We start from the raw sequence: 23,348 nt of genomic DNA, 5'->3' as shown, positions 1-23,348 counted from the left end.
AAAAAAGTTAACAGATGTATCAAACATGCGATGCAGGCGTTATTATATGTCTTGTCGACACTTGTGATTTTATTTGATCGACACAAGTGACTGTAGCTTGTAGTGTGTTGTGAAATTTCTGTTAATTATACTATATAATGTACCGATCTTTTTACCTAGGTTTAGGGTTTTTACCAAAATAGGGGTAAAGACGAAGTTAAAGCTCAAGAAATACACGGTTTAAGTAATAAATATTAAAAATGAGTAAATTAATGCTAGAATAAGAAATTTGACACAAACAATACAGTAATTATGGAAAATACTTTAAAAAAATAAAGTTTTTAAAAAAAAGGAGACACCAGGATTCATGCAGATTATTTTAGACCATTAAAGGTTTACGATTATCAAATCAAACTTATTACAAAATGTGCTAAGGAAAAGACAAGGATGAAAAAAGCGATTCTGAGATTATTGATCTAAATAAAAATAAAATATTTGGAATAATAGTCCCAAATAATGTATTATTTTCATTTAATATGATTCCGATGACCTTGATTCATATTTATTTTGTGGTCACCTAATAAAACCTAAATTTCCACCATCAAAAAATTTCGACATTTGTGAAGACACTTTTGTCGAAATTTTTAATATATTTTTTAAACTTTTTTCAAAATATAATTTCAATAGACAAAAACATATTATGGTTTATATGTAATGAGAATAATATTATAGAATAAAGTTGAGAACCTTAAATGATTATTTTATGATAAAAAACATGGATTGTATCACCCATGTCGACTTCATAGTCACTCGTGTCTATTTAATAAAACAAAAAGTTCATATTTTTTCCTAAAATAATTCTACTATATCTCTGATTTTTTTATTTAATGTTCCCATCATTATGTAAAAGTTAAAAATCTACTTCAATATGCGTAAAAGTTGATTTTGTTTTTATTTATTTTTTTAATCCGTACGGTAGAATTACCCATTAATCATCTTCAATAATTTAGGGATACCAGTTAATGATTATCTACCATCTACTCGTTGAAAGTTAACTAATATTACTTATCAATTTTCCCTAGAGAAAACAGGTACATAGAAAAAAAACAAACATTATCTAACATCTTTCTTTATTACATCAATAAATTATAAAGTTTATAGTCAATAATTATTATTATTAAACACAATAATTATAAGAAAGCGCTTCACATTTTTCTCAAAAGCCTTTTTACTCACTCGAACATCCTTGCTTAAGCAAAACATGATATTATAATTCCCATAAGAGTATTTGCAAAAAATATTAGTATTTGAACGTTATTTTTAAAATCCGATGGTGTTTTATAGAGTATCAAATACATACTGTTAAGTATTAAACAATCATATTTTTAGAGTAAAATGTAGGTTTTAATATTTTTTGCAAAAACCTCGGCAGGAAATCATAACTTAGAGCTAATAGACATTGATCATCTCATTACATCTAAAATATTTTAATAATTTTCTACCAAGTTTTTTTTACCATGGCGATACTGGGATAGAAAGAGCTTGGTAGAACCCTCATTAGTTAATACTGATATTATATGCGTTAGGTCGGTAAATGCGTTGTCCAGAATCACTTAAACTTTATATATTCAAAATCAGTAGAAACAACCAAAATCTAACTTAGTTATGGTAGAAAACTCTAGTTGCCAAATGGCAGAAATAAATATTAGGTACAAAGTTGAGAAGGAATGCATTTTCAGTATAAAGTAGGTAGGTATAAATTTTAAGTGGGATATCTAAAAACACTTAATTTAATTTGCCTCTAAAGATGATTAAAGATACAGTTAGATCTAAAATGCCTAAAATACAATTTACAATATAATACTTCTTAGCTATTAAATAATAGCCAACAAAATCTCAATAAATACGTAAAAAAATATTATACACAAAATGTCAGTCTAGATTTGACATTTCATACATGGCAACACAACTTAAATTAAACTTAGATTAAGAGAGCTGGCAAGTAAATGTTTTTAACTTAATCTTATCTACAAAAGTTAGGCAAACTCACACATTTTGGATTTCATAATATTAGCATCGCCTAAATTGTAATAAACAATTAACTAAAAATAAATATACTTTAGGTACCTAATAATTATACATAAATTTGTATTGAACACAAGAATATTATTTTTGCCAAACGTCATTTGGCCTAAAAACAGCAGTATTTAGTTAGAAGGGCAAAGACAAAAATACCCATAAAAGGGCTATGTAGTGGAATTTTATACAAATTTATTTTTCTAATTCTATGTAGGTATGTTATGGTACAAATCTAGAATATTAGGCCATAATTATGTAAATAAGCTGGTTTTTAGGCACATATTTCTTAAACTCGTGGTTTTCTCAGTCTAGTAAATGATTTTTGCCTTTTCCATGTCAGAATTCTTATTATCTGGTATGTAAATACCATAAAATACTCGTAATATTTTTGTGATGGTGGAAATAAACCTAAATTATGGGACCTACAACTATCAAATGATGTCAAAAACCAGGTATTTTTTTTTGTTGTAAATTATTGTCTCTACATGTTGTATCGATGATCTAAAGCCCTGTTTTTTATGTATTACCAGTCTAAAATTTGTATAAGACTACCATAGTTTTATATAAAGAAACTACCATTTCTATAATGGTGGTAGAATTTTGGTTTTGCTATTAGGTATTATATCAAATGGCACTGCTTTTTCTAAATTGATATTTTATAAATTTTACATTAAATTTGGTTATACAACAAGCCATATTTTATAAGTGAGGTATAGTTTAAGTAATAATATTAAAACTTTTAAACTTAAATTTAATTATTTGCCAATATTATCTATATGGGGCATTATGTATTATGAATATTAATTTTTTCTTCAAGACTCCACCTACAAAACTAAACTTATAAAGAGAGGTACAACATAACTAATTTGTTCAATGGTATGTTAAAAAAAAACTATTTTTGCGACTGTTGTTGTCTTGGCTTTTTCATATATGAAACATTTCTACGTTCGTCTTATGAACGAAGTTCCACTGCCGCTCCATAGATGGCGTTAGTAGACAAATTACTAACGATAGATGGCATTAGAGACAGCTACACGGAAAATAGTCTTATTCGTCTTTACGCAATCATATTTTATCTACGTCGTATGCTTAAAAAATGGTTTCTACTGTAGGTACGTGTGAAAAATAACTTCAAAATTCGGAACCCCTTCACTCCCCTTACTGCAAGGGTGAGAAAAATCTTTTCCGCTTCTAAACTCCTTACGGGAAGGGGGATGCGCGTTTGCATTTGCGTCTACACGCGCATTTGCGCACTATCTCGATGTCTTTAGTGTAGCGGGTGCCGTCTGGACACAGGAGGCGGACCTGAGGACAATGAGTGCCATTTAAGTAAGAGATACATAAATAATAATAATGCAAAGGCGCAGCGGGCCGCGCGCACGGGGCGCCGCGAGCGACACGCGCCCTGCGTTATGTACTCGCGGGGCAAGGGTTAGTAATTATAATAATACAATGCCATCTACACTAAACTACTATGACATGACTACATCCCACAAGACCACATGCCTTCCTTTTATTGCCATTTGCACAGTTGCAATACTCTGACTGACAGTAAGTTATACGTCCTTGACACATAAAAAGTTGCATTCTGTCAAAATCTTATGATAAGTAACTGTCAGCTATCTATAGAGTTATTGTGATTGGCAGTTATTATTTCACGCAGCGCGCGTCAGGAATTAGCAATAATAATAACACACAACGCCATCTACCCTCAACTCCTGTAACTACAACAACCGCATACCTTCCTCTCTTAGCCTGCGCAGAGCGTCGCAGGTAAGTAATTACAATAACGAACAACGCCATCTACCCTCAACTCCTGTAATAACAACAACAACACACCTTCCTCTTCTTAGTGTTCCTGGGCGCGCAGCACTGCTGGCTCCCGCAGGCCGCCTTGCCGCCGGCGCAGCGGGCCGCGCGCACGGGGCGCCGCGAGCGACACAAGCCCTCTGCTATGTACTCGCGGCAAGCGGGTTATTAGGTTAGTAATAAATTATTACCTACTAACCCGTGACCCGCTATTATTACTAATAATAACGCACAACGCCCATTCAACAAACAAAATTTACACTAAACTAATTTAACTACATACGAAAAGTCAACATACCTTCTTTTTCATATTCCGCGTAGCGCGCCACGCGACTTAGATCAGTACCTATTACTGTGTGGCTTTTTGCAGTGAGATGAAAACATACCTTTTTATTATATTGCTAGTAGCGCGCCGCCATTTAGGGTCTAGTAATAATAATAACACAACTACACGTCTCTGACTACAACAACATTCTTACCTTTCTTTTCTCATTCTGCGCAGCGCTCGTCAATAATAACGAACAACGCCATCTAGCCCCTATTTATCTAACTACAACATACCTTCCTCTTCTTAGTCTGTAGTAATAGTGATTATAATAACAAACAACGCCATCTATCCTCCATTTATCTAACTACAATAACAACACACCTTCCTCTTCTTAGTGTTCCTGGGCGCTGGCACTGCTGGCTCCCGCAGGCCGCCTTGCCGCCGGCGCAGCGGGCCGCGCGCACGGGGCGCCGCGAGCGACACAAGCCCTCCGCTATGTACTCGCGGCAAGCGGGGTAGTCATAATAATAACGTACAATGATATCTACACTAACCTACTGAGATTACATAAATTGTCAATGATATAAAGTCAACATAACTTCCGTGTGAAAAAAGATACCTTCCTTTTCTTACTGCACGTAGCGCGTCGCCATTCAGGTGTTACTAATCAGATTAAAGAACAGCACCATCTACCCACAACTTCTCTTACCACAACAACATACCTTCCTCTACTCAATATGCACAGCGCGCCGCTCGTCACGGTTTAGTAATCATAATAACGTATCACGTCATCTAGCCTTCAAGACCTGTAACTACAACAACCACGTACCTTTCTCTTCTAGTCTGCTTAGCGCGCCGCTCTGGTTAATGTGTGTGCTAATTATAACGAACAACGCCATCTACCCTCAACAGCAACATACCTTCCTCTGCTTAGTCTGTAGTAATAATTATAACGAACAACGCCATCTACCCCCAACTCCTGTAACTACAACAACAACACACCTTCCTCTTCTTAGTGTTCCTGGGCGCGCAGCACTGCTGGCTCCCGCAGGCCGCCTTGCCGCCGGCGCAGCGGGCTGCGCGCACGGGGCGCCGCGAGCGACACGCGCCTTCGGTTATGTATTCGCGGGTTGCTTCCTGAAAGAGTTAGGGATAAGGATTTATACAGTGGTGAAGAGTTGCTATTAATAGAATAGGGGTGAAGTGCAACGCCAAATAAAAGTTTTCAACCAGTGCGTCCTGCCAGTTATGACGTATGGTGCAGTCACGTGGAAACTGAACTGACTGGCGTGCTATGAAGAGAGCTATGCTGGGGGTTTCTCTGGTGGATCGTATCAGAAATGAGGGTATCCGTAAGAGGACTAAGGTTACTGACATAGCTGTCAAAATATACAAGTTGAAGTGCAAAATAGATGTACAGTGCAACAAACTTATCTGTTCCGGTGAGAGTTAACTAAATAGGTCTTTATCTCATGATTTACTAATAAATTACCTATATATTGATATAGATTAAATGGGTTTATTAAAACGGCAAGGGTAAATTACCATTACGGAAAAACTTAACATCTTTAAGAATTAAGAAATATTAGACATTTACGTCAGCTCTCACCGGAACAGATAAGTTTGTGGCACTGTACGGTTATGAAACTGAGAAATAGTTACAAAACTGATCATCGTCTGAGTTTCGTTACTTTTGTAACGGAGCCATTAGAAACTTATATGGCACAAATGCCATCTAAGCTAAGAGCACCGTAAATTATTCCATGAATTTGGGTTTTTGCCTTTTATTTTTGCTAGAAAGTATTTTTATGCATGGCAACATTAACTTTTAATCCGACAAAGGGAAAATAGTGCCCACCTTATTTTGAACTTTAGCACCTTAAATTACGAACGAAAAACAATGAAAAAAATTGTATTGCCATGACTTATTAAGGCTTAACTAACTAATCACATCAATGTCATATCATACCTTTCTGCAAGCGTTCTTGTTGGCCGGGGTCTGCGGGTAGTCGTCCTGCTTGCTCGGGGGGGAGGGGCGCGCGAACGGGATCACCGCAGCACCACCTGGTGAGAGATAGTTCAAAAATAGTATGCAGCGCTGTACGCGTTTTTGGTAAAAAAAACTATGGATCTATAAAGCAAAGATGGATTGATGTCTTCAGTTTTGTACTTGGGAACAATTCATTCACTGGCAAAAATGTTTGTCCAAAACTTTCAAAACCATGTGTTGTGTTGTGCACGCCATCTAGTGACCATCTCACTACTACATACATACCACTACTACATACCAATGCTAGCCAGCAGCTCGCACTGCGCGCCCTTAGTCCCTGGTTGACACTTGCACGTGTAGTCGCTAGAGGATCCGTCCTCACACCCACCGCTTTACTTGCAATCTATTATTTTTTCTCATCTCTTAAAAACATATACAGCGCCATCTAGCGAGAGATATAAGTTTTATCTCTCAACAACGCCATCTAGCGACTAATTAACAAACCATTACATACCGATGCTAGCCAGCAGTTCGCACTGCGCTCCCCTAGTCCCTGGTTGACACTTGCACGTGTAGTCTGAAGAGGAGCCGTCCTCACGGACGCAGCGGCCGCCGCGCGCGCACGGGTTGGGTACGCATGGGTCCTGGGGAATGAGAAGGTGAGATTTATTAATAATATCGCAAAAAAAATGTTAGTAGGTACTTAAGTAAGTAGCTGTGTAACTAGTAACTAGTGCGAGCTTCACTTTGTATTTTCTTGTGGGAAGAAAAGTGCCTGAGGAATTATAAAAATTTATAACAACGGATGAAAATGTTATATTTATTTTTTTGGTGTTGTAATATATATTAAGTAAATGAAATAACACCGCTATAATCTATAGTTATTAAAATCTATTGTGTAATTACGGTATTATTAGTACTTATTTAATAAAATGTAAAAATGTGACGGTTAGTTTGAATTAATTTCTGTTTTGTTACCATTCTTGGGGCCTAAATAATTAATGAAACTTTAGGTATTCTTTCAATTTAACGTATTTAAAAGAAAGCCACAGTCTTCATAAATGACATTGTCAAAGGAAAAAGTCGTATATTCTTCACAAATCAGTTAAAAATCCAATAATGTGTCAGTTTTGTTACCACAGTCAACAAATCAAGAATTATTTTTAATGCCAGAGGCGGAATTTAAACAACAACACATTAATAACTTTTACATAGTTTGGGGAATAACTAATATTAAATAATAAGAGCCAAAAAATATATAAAAGTAAAGAGTTTTAAACAAAATAACACAAAATCTTCGAACAGAATACAGGGACAGCTACAAAACGGACGGTAACAAAAATGTTGGGCTTGGTTTACATGGCACCAGCACAAAATTTGAACATGATAAATCTAGAATATGGGCCCAATTTTACTTTTTTTTTTAAATTCACTCCAAACATCTTCAAAATAGAGTTAAACTCTAAGTTGGGTTATATCGCTCGAAAAACCACATTTATAACAAAAAATTACAATAAATAAACAGTCATAGCAATCCGACTTCCTTTAATAAAGTCGCCATGTAAACCTGTCGATTTTGTTACTTTTTCGTTCCAACTATATGTTACCGTACCCTAAGTTACTAAACCGAAGTAACAAAACACGCCCACCTAACCTTTGAAAAAATATATGAGCCGTTCAGTTACTAGCAGTGATAAACCAAATACCACAATTTGTTTCACATTATCCATGCCTTTTATATTAATTTATCTTTAAACTGCCTCTGTGGTCTAGTGGTAGAAGCTTCGCACTGAGCAAATAACAACGCTTTGACAACGACATATATTATTTTTTTGTTTTATAATGTGTCAAAACGTTTTGTTACTCCATTGCTCGAAATCAAAATACGCAAAAAATATGTACGGCGCGACGCAATAACTAAACGCATTTCAGTGTTGCTGGCTCGTCTGTAGCTGAAACACCGGTGACGTAAACGAGATTAAAATATCACCGATGAATTTCAGGTTACTCTAAACGCAGTTAGACGAAATCGGCAATCGTGATTAATGAAATCGTAGTTTAATAAAACTTAGATTTCTATGCAACCCGTGAATTTGGCCCTTAGTATTGCCATATTTTAAAAACGAATAATAAGCATTTGTTAAATATTCTATAGGAAAAAATGCGGTAACAAAACCGACATTTCCGGAAGTACCAAAATCAGGGACACCATTTGCTTTCGATTTAAAATATAAAACGGCTATTATTTGCACTTTTAATTATGTGAAACGATAATTGTGTAGTAGATCTTCCGTAAAAACCACTCCAAAAGTTCGGCTACTAAAATATTTTTGAAAAATTCAGTTTAATCAGGATTTAGTTATATTTTAGTTTAAAATATAGCCAATAAGTTATATTTACAGTTAAAAGCCATTTTTTACCAATATAAGGAAAGATATGCCTGCAAATAAATAAAGAAGTTGAGGGACATGCCAAAATGGCCGTTGTTATAATTTTTTATAATAAAATTCCTCGCCTAATCTATAATATATTCTTCTTAGTGTTTCGGCGGTAAACAAGCTTTTTAGGGTAAAGTACGAGGCCACGTAACGTAAAAATTGGTAGGGAATCAAATCCGGATATCCAAATTATCCAGATAACTGGTGAAAATATCGGTCTTTGCGTTCCTAAAATAGTAGCTGAGTAGTCATCTAACTCTCCTATAACTATAACATCATGATATCCTAAACATCAATCTATTAAAAAGCGCCATCTAGTGAGCTATCGGAAAAATCGTTATTTCTAACTATATTATTCGTGACTATTGACTACATTTCAAAAAGTTGTGTAAGTAAGTACCTATTTAATTAAAACAAAGCCCAAAGCTAATTCAGGAGCCGGCAAAGTCAAAATTTCGTACCTAAACAAAATGGAGTGTAGTGTTGTGTGGTGATGGTGGCATATGGACGGGTTTGGAGGGAGTCAGAGGGAACTAAACAGCAGAGCTGAGCCCAGCAGCTGCAGACACACTTGAGATGATGATGATGATGACACCTAAAAAGAATATTTTCAATCAAGTTATCTCTCAAACAACCATTATGAAATCGTATTGTATCTAAATCCGTTCATTATTTTTTGAAGCTTTGTGACGTAGATTATTCTATCTATCTATCTATTCCGTCGAGAATTAAGTACCTACTAACATCATCATCACCATTACAAAATTATTTAATTTCATGGAATAAACGCCATCTACCGCCGCACCTCTGAACTAGCACCTACCGGGGCGTGTTTATCATCCTGCAGCGAGCGCGCGGGGGGCAGGGCGGGGGGCTTAATTAATAATTCACAAAAACATGCAATAATTTTAGCCTTAATTCGCAAAAATATCCTACAACCGCCATCTACCGCCAAACCCCGGAACAATTACATCAGCATAGTTACCGGAGCATATTTATCATCGGACAGCTACAGCTTAGGGGGATCCACTGACGGCGTCACTAAGCTCTCAAGCCATCATTAATAATCCGTAAAGCGTCAATAAGTTATAGTTACCCAATCCTTCATTATTAACCAAAAACGCCATATACCGCCTCATAACAGAACTACAACCTACCGGAGCGTGTTTATCATCCTGCAGCGGGCGCGCGGGGGGCGGCGCGGGGGGCTCGTCGTCCCCGCAACCTTGATTAATAATTCACTGAAACATCCTAATACCGCCATCTACCGCCACACCACGGAGCTACAACCTCGAAACTACAGCATAATAGTTACCGGAGCGTGTTTGTCATCCTGCAGCGGGCGCGCGGGGGGCGGCGCGGGGTCTCGTCGTCCCCGCAGCCTTAATTAATAATTCACTAACATGCAATAATTTAATTCGCTAAAACATCATATAACCGCCATCTAGCGGCAAACCAAGACACTACCACATACCGGAGCGTGTTTATCATCTTGAAGCGGGCGCGCGGGGGGCGGCGCGGGGGGCTCGTCGTCCCCGCAGCCGGGCGCGGTGCGCGGCGCGCGTGCGGCGTTCAAAAAGTCCACTCGCTTGTGGTTGATCCATGCCTCTTTTAGGCAGCCTGGAAGGGGATTGGTGGGGTGAGGTTACTATTTTATCATCATCACGACCCATCACGTCCCTACTGCTGGGGCACGGGTCTTCTTCCAATGAAGGAAAGGTCTTAAATTTCTGTTTTGATAAACTAAATCTACTTAAGCACAATTTCAACGCCAACGAAGCCTTCTGTCATTATTTTTGTTTAGGGTTTTGTAACTAAAAGTGATATTTAAGAAAAGGATTGTAGGACATGACTTGGGTTACTGCCGTGCCCCCAGATAAAAGCCGAAAAGGGGTAACTCAACTCGTTATTTCTATCCTATTATGATAGTTTCAAGAATAGGTGTGTGTCTAAACGAGCCATGGATGGTTTAGAATAATTTAAGTCACAATTTTATAACCTCCCTTCAATACCATAACTTAAAATATCCGTGCCATTTTCAAAGCCTTTTAAATCTGTAATAAAAAATGTAAAATTCTTCTATTTCCTTCTACTCAGTCTGACCTACATTATTATCCAGTTATCAGACGATGATGAAAATTACCTTTGAAGCTGGTGATGTTCCGCAGATGCCACTTGTTGAAGGCGTTGGTGGCGACGTCTAGCGGTGCGCCGCCGATGTACATCGGGCGCTCCAGGCGAAGGAACTCCTTGGGGCCTGGAAATAATCAACAACATCATAAATCATCATCACGTCCCCAATGCTGGGGCACGGGTCTCATTCCAATAAAGGAAGGAAGCTTGTGCTGAGAGAGTTGTCGGGTAAGTGGGCAACCTGACTGTCAGATGTTTTCAAGCTGCCCGAAGGCCTCTGACTAGGTTTAAAGACTGCTGCTAAATTAATAAAAGAAGGTAGTTAATAGTTTTACAGCTGCCATTCTGTAAAAGCAACGAACTACTTTTGATATCGTTTTCATGCTATTCATCGTTGACTCACCCTCGTTGATGATGGACCTGGCGGGCCCGTCGTCCACCCTCAGTGTGAAGTTCTTCTTGACAGCCAGCAGCTCCGCCTTGTGGTACGCTCCGTCCGATACCATCTCGAAACTGGGGGAAAATTTAGGATTAAATTATTGGACAAACATCAAACAAACGTATGGACAGACCTATGTTATGGATTTGTCTGAAGGACTTATAACTACATAAATCAGAAATGAGGTTATTCTTAAGAGCACTATAGTAATCGATATTGCTTTTAAAATCTGCATGCCGAAGCGGCCATATATGCCGAAGAACCGATGCCCGATAGGGCATGATGCCCTATGACCCCCTGGATTGTCAACCTTACTGGCACCTATGACCCTCTTGTAAACTTTACTAGGCCACCGGCAGTGGACAGCAACCTTGTTTGTTTGTATTGTATCGTATTGTTTTGTAATATTCTGTTTATAATTAAAAAAAAATCGTATTCTTTTTTATTTCTCTTTTTATTGTTCAGTGTGTCAAATAAATGTTTCTTTCTTTCTTTCAGTGGGGGGCTGGCCTAACGATTTAGTGCAGTGGTTAATTACTTGGTCAATTACTATTTTTAAAGTTTAATGCTCATGAAAATTGTTCTAGGTAGGTACATTGAAAACTGTTTACTGATAGTTGAGCTTCTCACTAAAAAACAGATGGTCCACAAGCAAGAAGCTGTCGAAAACACCCACCTATACATGGTTCCCCACGTCGTAGCTGATCCGGACGCGTCCGTTGAACAGCTCCACGGCGAGGTGCTCCGCGTCCCCGAAGTACATCAGGATACCATTCTTTATAGCCTTTACCTTAGGGTCGGCTTTGTGCGTCATATCACGGCATTTTACACTATCCTGGCCCTGTAGCACAGGGCGCAATTAAGACGTGACAAGAGTTCTCCATCGCGCTCGCTCTTGAGGTTCCGCGATATGAGTGAGCGTGATGCAAAAATCTTGTCAAGTCTTAAATACGCCCCGTACTAGCCCTTCTGTGTCATATCCTCATTCACTCCACACTCTTTCACACAATCAAGCTACGTGTTTCTTGGGCTTCCTCTTTTACGCCTTCATGATCATAATTTATATATTTTTTGCAAAATGGTGCTATAGCAATAATTGCAATGCTGTTTATTAGACACTGAGCCTCAAACAAAAACAAATAGTTATATAGAAACATCCAGATCCTGCAATCCACAAGCAAGAAGCTGCCGACCCACCCTTACTTATTTATATATTAGTAGCTGTTCCCGCGCGCTTCGCTTCGCCTTAAAATGTTTTCCCGTGGAAATTCCGGGATAAAAAGTAGCCTATGTTCTTTCCCAGGGTCTGGATCGTATGTATACCAAATAACATTCAAATCCGTCCACTAGTTTTGGCGTGAAAGAGTAACAGACAGACACAGTTACTTTCGTATTTATAATATTGGTTAGGATTTGCATCTGGCAGCACCCACCTATACATAGTGGAGGTGGGGTGGTTCCCCACGTCGTAGCTGATCCGGACGCGTCCGTTGAACAGCTCCACGGCGAGGTGCTCCGCGTCCCCGAAGTACATCAGGATGCCGTGCTTTTGGGTGGTGCTGAATACTGTGGAGAGAAAAATACAAAATCAAAGTTTCTATAAAAAATATGTAAATAAATTCAAAACTGAGTACTTACTCAGTACTAAGCTTAAAATAAAAAGAGAATACTAGAATTAAATTGGGGGTTGAGGGCCACTAGTGTAGGTTTTTCTTAAGCTGGGTACAGACCGGCCCAACGAACGCCCAACGAACGCCCAACGATGGATATTTATCATACATAATACATGGCAGATTGCAGCAACGAAGGTCAACGAAACCCGTTCGTTGGCGTTCGTTGGGCCGGTCTGTACGCAGCTTTAATCAATCGAACAGTGAAACGACTCAAATTTGTATGGCGTGCTAGTGCAGCGCGAGTACTGTGCTAGGTGGGGACTTTCCCACGCCATAGAGTTGAACGGTGTAAAAACTCGCACTCTCAATACAGGATTATGGGCGCACTGCTTTAGGACTTTTTTCGTTTAAAATGAGATTCGTACCTAGTGTGACATTGGCCTCGGGCTTGGTCCGCAGCGGCTCGAGCTCCACCAGCGAGTCGTTGTGGTTGAACGTGAGCGACGTCAGGTACTCGCAGAAACGACCTGGGGGTGGTAAGAGAGTAAATCTATAATGGCATATATTACATTCATGTCGAGGTGAAGTTTGGTTGTGAGAGTTGTGAGTTTTAGATACTTAGGTGTACACCTCATATGTATGAAAAAAGAAGACCTATCTTCTAACTCGCAGAAACGACCTGGAGGTGACAACAGAGCGGGTGTGTAAATCTATGACGTCATATATTACAACAGAGTGGAGGTGAAGATTTGTTGTAGGTTTACGATTGATATAAATAAATAACTTGTTATAAAACCAATAACAACAACAATTAAATAATTGGTTAGGTTTTTATTTTTCTAATAGGACGCCAAGTTATATGTGAGTGTCATGGGTACTTTTTATCGTAAAAAAACTACATAGTGAAAAAAAAACAGTTAAAATTGGTGCAGTGGGGTAACAAATTATCAGTGATCTCACCGGAGTAGCCGGGCGCGCACTTGCACAGGTAGTCGTTGGCGGCGAGCAGCCGCGGCCGCTCCAGCATTATGTCGTCTTGCGCCTCCTGAGGAGTCATAATATTCATTAAAATGGGTAAGTATGTACCGCGCGGCCTCGCAGTAGCACCCTCCTCATCTAGGTAATACTATCCCTTTCAATTTGAGCTGCCTCATTCTTCCCAAATCTTAAGTTCCTAAAACTGATCCTTCGAACCTTTTACCTTTACTTTCCATTGCTTCACACATCACACTTACCAATTTCCTCTGCGGCAGATAGCACACTCCTTTATTCATCCATCTAATACCGGCTATCTGTCTTTTAAAGCTACCTCAACCAAACTTATATCACAAATTACCTCTATTTTCTCACACTTACCAGTTTCCTCTGCGGCAAATAGCACACTCCATGCACGCACTCGTGCTGGGCACAAGGGGAGGTCCCCAGCGCGGCGTGGGGAGCCGCCTCGCAGTAGCACCCTCCTCATCTCTCTAGTACTTTGATAATCTGTCTAAGGTTCATTTGAGCTCGCTAATTCTAACCTTCCCAAATGTCCGGTTCTTAAAAGTGATCCTTCGACCATACCTTTACTTTCTTTTGCTGCAGATAGCACACTCACCAGTTTCCTCTGCGGCAGATAGATCCATCTACTACCGACTATATGTCTTAGTTTAATCCTCTCTTCCTTTCAGTTACCTTTCCAACTCTTCTACACCTGAATTCATTCTTCAACGGTACCTTTTCATACACTCACCAATTTCCTCTGCGGCAAGTAGCACACCCCATGCACACATTCATGCTGGGCACACGGGGAGGTCCCCAACGCGGCGTGGGGAGCCGCCTCGCAGTAGCGCCCTCACTTATCTAATACTATCTATTTCACTTACATAACCTTCCGTTCCAAAACTAATCCTTCGACCCTACCTTTTCTTTCAATTACTAATTTCCACTACGTCACATAGCACACTTACCAGTTTCCTCTGCGGCAGATAGCACACCCCATGCAAACACTCATGCTGCGCACACGGGTAGGTCCCCAGCGCGGCGTGGGGAGCCGCCTCGCAGTAGCAACCTCACCTATCTTATACTATCTGTGTCACTTGAGCTTACTGATTCTAACCTTACCAAATCTGCAGTTCCTAAAACTCATCCTTTAACCCTACCTTTTATAAACTTACTAATTTTCTCTACGGCAGATAGCACACTCATCCTATATTCATCCATCTAATACCGGCTATATTTATTAGTTTTACTTGAGCTAGCTTGAGATTTTTAAACCCACCTCAGCTCTAACCAAACTTGTCTCACAAATTACCTTTATTTTCTTTCACTTACCAGTTTCCTCTGCGGCAGATAGCACACCCCATGCACACATTCATGCTGCGCACAAGGCGACGTCCCCAACGCGGCGTGGGGAGCCGCCTCGCAGTAGCGGCCGGCGTGTCCCGGTGGGCACGAGCAGGTGTACTCGTCGAGGCCGTCCACGCAACGGGCGCCGTTCTGTGGGTAGGTATGGATAGTATAAATAATTAAGAATGGGGTGGTTTCTGACAGATTATCTTCGAAGGAATAGTTCTACAGCCTGAAACTAAAGTGGAAACTGAATAATTGGTTTGTGAGAGGTTTTTCACAATTGATTGCATGAGAATTGAAGTCGGCAAGAGATGGCGCTAATAAGTACTTTTGTCTTTATTTCTGTAATAGGAAGATACAGCGTCATTGGTAGGTAATAGGTATTCTGATCCTGTCTTATTTATACCGACTTGTGGAAATATTAGGTCCTTACATATGAAATTGGCGTTTTGTCGTACTGGCCACTTTGATCTCAAATATTACCTTTATGGTTAGGAATTCCAAATTCAAATTCATACAGCTATTTACTCATGCATTTGTGTTTCAAACCCCCTAATTCATTTGTTTTTTCTTCTTTTGTTTTTTTCTTTGTGTCACTCTGTTTACAAAATGGAAAACTTGAAATATCGCGTTATTTACGAGTGTGAGTTCCACCGTGGCACCAGTGCTGCAGAAACGGCTCGAAGGATTAATGATGTGTATGGTGACGGTGTCGCAAAAGAAAACACAGTGCGTTTTTGGTTCTAACGTTTTCGTTCTGGAAATTTCGACCTGCAGACCAAAGTTGATAATGAAGAATTGAAGGCTATTGTGGAAGCGGATCCATCGCAAACCACGTCCGAGTTAGCTGCAGGCTCCGGTGTTAGTGATAAAACTATTCTAATCCACTTGAAGCAAATTGGGAAGGTGAAAAAGCTTGAAAGGTGGGTACCTCATGAATTGAGTGAAGCAAACCGACAAACGCGCGTCGACTGCTGCGTTACGTTACTCAACCGGCACAATAATGAAGGAATTTTAAATCGAATCATTACCTGTGATGAAAAGTGGATCCTCTACGATAATCGGAAGCGCTCATCGCAATGGCTGAACCCTGGCGAACCAGCCAAATCCTGCCCTAAGCGAAAATTGACTAAAAAAATGTTGCTTGTAAGTGTTTGGTGGACTAGTGCCGGTGTCGTTCACTACAGCTTTCTTAAATCTGGCCAGACGATTACGGCAGATATCTATTGTCAGCAATTGCAAACCATGATGGAAAAGCTAGCTGCTAAACAACCGAGGCTGGTCAATCGCTCTAGGCCACTGCTGCTTCAGGACAACGCTAGACCACACACTGCACAACAGACGGCTACCAAATTAGAGGAGCTTCAATTAGAATGTCTTAGACATCCACCGTACTCTCCGGACCTTGCTCCAACAGATTACCATTTTTTTCGCAATTTGGATAACTACTTGCAAGGAAAAAAATTCAACTCCGATGGGGCAGTCCAAACCGCCTTCAAAGATTTTATTGATTCCCGCCCGAATGGTTTTTTTAGTAAGGGGAACAATGAAATACCTATGAGATGGCAAAAGTGCATACATAGCAATGGTACATACTTTGATTAATTTAATATATTTCATTTAAAAAAAAAAACGACTTTATGTTCCTCCTATAGTAAACGCCAATTTCATATGTAAGGACCTAATATTATATATATAATGCACTATTTAATTATACCCATAATTATGTCATCTTATTGCCATCTATTTAAGAATAAGCTAAAAGATGAATAAAATGATGTAAATACACGAGGTTAGTAAGTAGATACTTTAATCTGCAGTATACTATGTGAGTGCTAGCAACACCAACCACCAATACACTTAAGTAAGTATCATGAATGATTTTAAATGATATTTATAATATTTAAATGACATTTTCTTTGCGTTTTTCTAAATGAATGTCGGAAGAATACTAGCGGCAGCGAAGCGACAGTCAAAAAACGACTCTAACTTGATGTCAGGAAGGTCGATAAGACAGCCAGTGCAGTAACAACTGCAGGACGAAATCGATAAGGATCGGTTTCTTAGGTCTAACGTAGGCCCGCGCGGTCTGCAAGAGATAAGCCGACGCTTAACGCTTATTTAAAATAACTATAGGCCGAATTTTAACCCAAAGACAATTCTGTCAATCATAAAACTGCATTCCTCAAGTTCTGCTTAAACTGCCCTATGATGTCATTATACTAATCCCCATTTCCACTGACATAACACTTATAATTTTCATAGTTCTTCATCTGCGACCTTTAACCTACCTACCATAAAGAAAAATCCCAAATCTGTCTCAATAAACTAAATTTTCTTCCATTCTCCCAAATCCACAACAACAAACCTGACACATATGGTTCACACAGTCATCAGCATTAATGGTGCAGTTCTCCCCCGAGTATCCTTTAGGGCACGTGCAGGTGTAGTGGCTGTAGTGGTGTAGGCACTGACTATAGCTCACTGATAAGAGCCTATTCAATTCAATTCAATTCAATTTATTTATTTCAGATTTGCAAGATCCATATTTGTTAGTATGTACAATTTATTCCTAAGAGCTAGTGTTAGTATACATGGCGAATATAATGATAATATTGTAATAATTATACTCTACTATATACTCTATCTTTTGCCAAAAATAAAACTATAGTATAAGGCGCTCAGATAATGAAACAAAATTAAAATGGCGGGCGAATTCGTGCTATAATCTGTGCCTATAAACACTCATTCCCACTCCCACCGATATAAAAGCCATCATTTTAATACAGATTCTTCATCAGCGACCCTTATTCACCTACAAGATAAATCCCAAATCTGTGGCACTTCAACTACAATTCATCTTTTCCAAATCCATAACAACAAACCTGACACATATGGTTTACACAGTCGTCGGCGTTGACCGTGCAGTTCTCCCCGGAGTATCCTTTAGGGCAGGTGCAGGTGTAGTGGCTGTAGTGGTCGGTGCAGACCGCCCCGTTGGCGCACGGGTAGAATGCGGGGGTGCAGAACGGGATCTTGGTCTCGCAGAATTCTCCTGCAGAGGGTAGAAAGGAGAATGTAATTTAATTCGGATGTATTTTTTTACTTTATAGTCCTAATAGCTGTAAATGCGAGCTTCAGTTCCACTTTAAAAGTTTTACCGTGTGAAATTCGGGATAAAAAGTAGATACAAATAATTGTCGATCCAGGGTATCCTTTCTGTATAGCTTCCTGAATACAACATTTAATTAAAATCCGGCAGTTCACGTTGTTCTGGCAGGTGTGCGCGGCGCAGTCGTCGATGTTCATTTGAGATTAGACCAACAGATGGAGCAACTCGTCTTATTAGTTTCTCATTTAAGCAATAGATGGCACCACCGCATGCCGTGCAAGTTCCTCGCTACAAAAACAGATGGCGTTACCTTCTATGCATCTAGTGACCACTCACCCGTGAACCCTGGCGCGCACAGACACCGGTACCCCTGCGGCAGGTCGAGACAGGTCGCGTTGTTCTGGCAGGCGTGAGCGGCGCAGTCGTCGATGTTGGTCTCGCACCGGAGCCCCGTGTAGCCGGGTTGGCAGGTGCAGCTGTTGGGGAAAATGGAAGAAAGCATTTCATTAAACACTGTGACTGCAATAAGGTAGGTGTTTACTTAACTTATATAAAAACAGGAGCCAACAAACACTCATATTTAATTTACAAACTAATAAGACATTTCTGACTATAAACTACGATTACACTTTTAAAGTTGTCGATAAATCTGTAATCAAGTCTCTCTGTCTAAGGCAAAAAAGTAGTCAGGGCAACCACCTTTTTTCTTTTTAATTCATTTAGTGCTACCTGTGTTCCAGAAATAAAACGTTTTATAAGTTTATGTTGGAGTCTCCTGTCAAACAGTTGCAAAATAAGAAATGCCGTTACAAATTCACTCACTTAAACCGTCCCTCCTCCAGTAACATACAAGTGCCATGTTCGCACGGACTGCCGTAGCAAGCATCAATCTGGTGTTGACACACGTTGCCATGGTAACCACGCTCGCATTCGCAAGTAAATGTCTCTGCATGAGCTCGACACGTGCCCCCGTGCTGGCATGGTGACGTCACGCAGCGGTCGCATTTGGAGAGGACGTCTGGCGGCGGTTTGCCTGTGGAAAGATGAGTGTAATGAGTGCGATGTTAATTTTAGGTGTGTTAGTGGGAGGGTCTGCGTGGTTTGTTGGTTAGCTTCTGGTGTGTGTGTGTGTGGGGGAGTAGAGCGCATTCTGAAAGGTGTAATAAATGCGATCATAGATATTCATAATCATTAAAGACGAGTGTAAAAGCTGCAGTACGAGTGTAAAAACTGCAATAACAAATCTAACTCAGTCGTCATAAATTCTACTCACCAGTGCAAGTATAAGCGTCATCATGCGTGCTCAATATGAGCTTGTGCTGCATGGGCGGCGGCGCTACCCAGCAAGCTATACCCGGCTCTTTACTATCTCACAATATCATAGATTCTCAAATAAATAAATAAATAAATATGTGGGGACATCTCACACACGGCCATCCGACCCCAAGCTAGACAGAGCCTGTGTTATGGGTATCGGACAGCTGATATATCTACACAAATACATAGATAGATACATATTCAATATAAATGCACGACGAGTATAAAACCTGCAAACCTAAATCCAACTCACCAGTGCAAGTATAAGCGTCGGCGTGTGTACTCAATATAAGCTTGTGCTGCATGGGCGGCGGCGCTACCCAGCAAGCTATACCTGGCTCTTTACTATCTCACAATATCATAGATTCTCAAATGCACAACGAGTGTAAAACCTGCAAACCTAAATCCAACTCACCAGTGCAAGTATAAGCGTCGGCGTGCGTGCTCAGTATGAGCTTGTGCTGCATGGGCGGCGGCGCGGCGCAGCGGGCGGTGCCCGGCTCCACGTACTCGCCCGCCTCGCGCGCCCACAGCGACAGCCAGCGGAGGGAACAGTCGCAGTAGAGTGGGTTGGAGCCGAGAGCGCTGGGGGGGAAATTAAGGTTAGTTTTAGAACGCATTTGTGTGACTATTATAATTAACAAAGTACATGTATAGTGTTTGTCACTGTACTGAAAATATTAGCCAGTCAGATCTAGGATTATATTTCAGATAAAATCGGCTAGCGCCCAGAGCCCAGAGCCGAGCCCAGAGTCGGTTGGAGCCGAGCGCGCTGGGGGGAAATCAGGATTAGTTAGGTATATCAAAATCTTTTTTAGAACTACAGTGGATACAATAGATTGTTCGCGAGCGTGTGAGTGGATACAATAGAGAGCCACTGGACCATCTGATTCTGACTCATATATAACTCGACGCAAACATCATCATTATTTGACAATAATATTCGACAAATACCTTTCAAATCGAGCGTTGAAATGCTTTCCAAAATACATTTAAGTAAGTTTGGTATTACTTGGGTATTACTTGTATGGCATAGACACCATAGAAGTAATAACTTACTTATTACTTATGTACTTAACAACTAACGTGTTAGTTTCTGTGGTAAGAAAGCTAAATTATTGGAGCGATGATGACGTTGGCTGGGGTGCATTGTAAAAAACAAGGGGTATTTGTAGAAAATATAAGCCAACGACTTACAAAAAAGAGGATTCAAGTTATGGTGAGGATGTAGTCGGATCCTTTATAGCAGCGGAGTCACTATTGTTTGACCTCAAAATAAATGTTTACACAAAAGTAATACTCACACATGCGAGATGGACTCCAAGTCTCGGAAGACCCCCTCCTGCAGCATGGAGATGTTGTTGCCGTGGAGGGACAGGACTCGCAGTTGACGCAGGCCTTTCAGGGCGTCGCGCTGGAAATATACACGTGTTATTATAAGTTTTAACAAACATCTATTTATAGGTACATGAGAAAATAACTAGGTAACGGCAACTAAAGGTAATAATGGCCTTGTGCCTATTTTGAAAAAAAAAGAACGAATGGAATGATATGAGAGGATTCGGAGATTTCGGAGCGTGTTCTTGCCGCAAGACAAATATGTAGCGTTTCAGATCCTTTAGAGTGAGTCACCCCAAGGGCTTCAAGGGGACTTCAAAACTTCATGTTTCTTCTTACTTGACACTTCTACCTTTTTGTGGGACGGTAATCGAGCCAATTTAGCTTTCTACTTATTTCTGACAGACTGTTTGTAGAAAATTGATGCTGAGTACTCTGAGGAATGCACACGTTTCACTATTGCAATCAGTACGTTCTATTACCTCCGATTTCTTATGCGATGCGAGCGTCCTAAATGTTAACAAATGAAAACCTCTCTAACCTGCACACAAGTGAGCTGATTATAGCTCACGATTAGCGTGGACAGCTTGCTCAGCCCCTCGAAGGTTCCATTAGCGAGCACCGTCACCCGGTTGTTGGACAAGTCGAGCCGGGTCAGCTGGGTCAGGTGGCGGAGCTGGGACGGCGAGATGTGGGTGATGTCGTTGGATTCTAGGTAGCTGTGGAGAGGATACGAGGTGTTATTATTAAAAACTGACGAATAGGCAAGAGTAGGCCTGCTGGCTTTAGACAGGTGGCCGGATAGATACTGAGTGTTGATGCGCTTCTTAGGTAATGCCTATTAGATATATATTTATGTCATGGTGATCATTATGCTCTGAAGAAAATTAAAGAATGTGTGATTCTGCATTTACAGGTGAAGAACGTAAGGTTACAGAGACATTTAAGAACAGGGTGAGTATAATAATTCTATGATACACGATGACCTAACTAACTCGAGTAACATCAATCTCTCCAAGTCGCCAGCGTTTCTCTACATAAAACACCAAAGAAACTGTAAAATCACCTTGTTTAGTTAGTTATTGCAAAAACAAGTTTTTAATTATTATTATTAGTTATTTTTATGATGTTTGTACGTATAAGGCAACTGTAAAGGTGCAGTCCAGTAGGATAACTAAGTAAATAACAAACTCACAGTTCAGTAGTATATCTCGGTATGTTGCTCGGCAGCGCGCGCAGGCCGGCGCGGGCGCAGCGTATGACCGCGCCGGCGCACGTGCAGTTGGTCGGGCACGCCTCCGCGGGCAGGCAGCCCCTGTCTTCCGCTGTGGGGGAGAGGGGGGTTAGTTAATTAGGGCTTTAGGAGTGACGAGTGGAGAGGCAAAGGCTTCATAGGTACTCGGTGGTTGCATTGTGCACTCGGTTCTCTAAGCTTCAGGGTATGCATGATTGAGAAGAACTTATGGCCTCACTTCGCTCGGCTCTTTACACTTTAGGGAATCCCGGTTATGTTTGCGCTGCCTCGCTTCGCTCGGCACTCTAGGTTTTAAGAAATACGGGGTTGGTGTGAATGGGCTCGCTTTGTTCGGCTCTTTAGGGTTTAGAAAATGCCGATAAGGTTAGGCTTTAGAGAATGCTGAATTGAGATATATGGCCTCGCTTCGCTCGGCTCTAAATGCCGGTTAAGTATGTATTGCCTCGCTTCGCTCGGTTCTCAAAGCTTGAGAGTATGCAGGGTTGGCATGTATGGCCTCGCTTCGCTCGGCACTTTACACTTTTAGGGAATCCTAGTTATGTTTGTGCTACCTCGCTTCGCTTGGCACGCTAGGTTTTAGGAAATACTGGGTCGGTCGGGGTCTATTAAGTTTTGTAACCTTATCCTATGAACGCTCTTAAATTCCTGCTTAATATCATTACCTGTGCACTTAAAGTCCTGTGTGCTAAGATCCTGCAACGCCGCGCGCGCCACAGCCTCGGGCGAGGCGCAGGCGGCGCGCGCCTCCCGGCCGCGCAGCCACGCCGGCAGCCAGGACAGGTGGCACGAGCAGTGGAGCGGGTTGGACTCTAGGTTACTGTGGTAAACGTTAGGATAAGATATGATAAGATAAGAAGCCATTTATTTCCCGTAGTTTCAGTGGTAAAGGTTATGAGTGTGAAACTTGATGGTATGGATTTAGTAGCAGGCAAAATTTATATGGGTTTCTGTTGACACAGGTTGTGAATGTGAAACTCGATGGTATGGATTTAGTAGAAGGCATCAATGAGGCTTTCTGTTGTGTGTGTGAAAGTTGTGAGTATGAATTTGGAGAGGAGTAAAAGCGTTTGGGACCTACAGGCACTGATTTTGCCAGTGTATTCTCTCTGTTAGTAAACGCTCTTGGTATGTTTTTGAATACAATTCGGAAAAAAATCGAAACACTGTGCGTAAAGATTTGTAGAATAAGTCTAGACTAAAGTCAACGAGATAGCTCACTGAGTTAGTAAGCTTAAGTGGCAGTGAAC

General features: G+C 40.5%; 1 protein-coding gene across 1 annotated transcript in view; it reads right to left on the bottom strand.

The window, feature by feature from the left end:
* Positions 1–1,092: 1,092 nt before the first annotated feature.
* The window catches only part of LOC105383464 (protein slit), a 177,611-nt gene continuing 155,355 nt past the window's right edge, over positions 1,093–23,348 (bottom strand). Inside the window, exons 20-38 of the mRNA XM_048629716.1 lie at positions 22,764–22,918; positions 22,042–22,171; positions 21,388–21,565; positions 20,813–20,922; positions 19,924–20,093; positions 19,014–19,224; positions 18,528–18,667; positions 17,965–18,134; positions 15,062–15,226; positions 13,709–13,793; positions 13,174–13,275; positions 12,569–12,701; positions 11,100–11,209; positions 10,707–10,820; positions 10,038–10,183; positions 6,640–6,769; positions 6,105–6,199; positions 5,138–5,272; positions 1,093–3,363 (exon numbers count right to left, since the gene is read on the bottom strand). Coding sequence (XP_048485673.1) covers positions 3,259–3,363; positions 5,138–5,272; positions 6,105–6,199; positions 6,640–6,769; positions 10,038–10,183; positions 10,707–10,820; positions 11,100–11,209; positions 12,569–12,701; positions 13,174–13,275; positions 13,709–13,793; positions 15,062–15,226; positions 17,965–18,134; positions 18,528–18,667; positions 19,014–19,224; positions 19,924–20,093; positions 20,813–20,922; positions 21,388–21,565; positions 22,042–22,171; positions 22,764–22,918 — 2,584 coding nt within the window. The 3' untranslated portion in view covers positions 1,093–3,258. The remainder of the gene's footprint in view (positions 3,364–5,137; positions 5,273–6,104; positions 6,200–6,639; positions 6,770–10,037; positions 10,184–10,706; positions 10,821–11,099; positions 11,210–12,568; positions 12,702–13,173; positions 13,276–13,708; positions 13,794–15,061; positions 15,227–17,964; positions 18,135–18,527; positions 18,668–19,013; positions 19,225–19,923; positions 20,094–20,812; positions 20,923–21,387; positions 21,566–22,041; positions 22,172–22,763; positions 22,919–23,348) is intronic.

This window comes from Plutella xylostella, chromosome 24 (assembly GCF_932276165.1).
Source record: "Plutella xylostella chromosome 24, ilPluXylo3.1, whole genome shotgun sequence".
NCBI lineage: Eukaryota > Metazoa > Arthropoda > Insecta > Lepidoptera > Plutellidae > Plutella > Plutella xylostella.
This window is presented reverse-complemented; position numbering and strand designations above follow the sequence as displayed.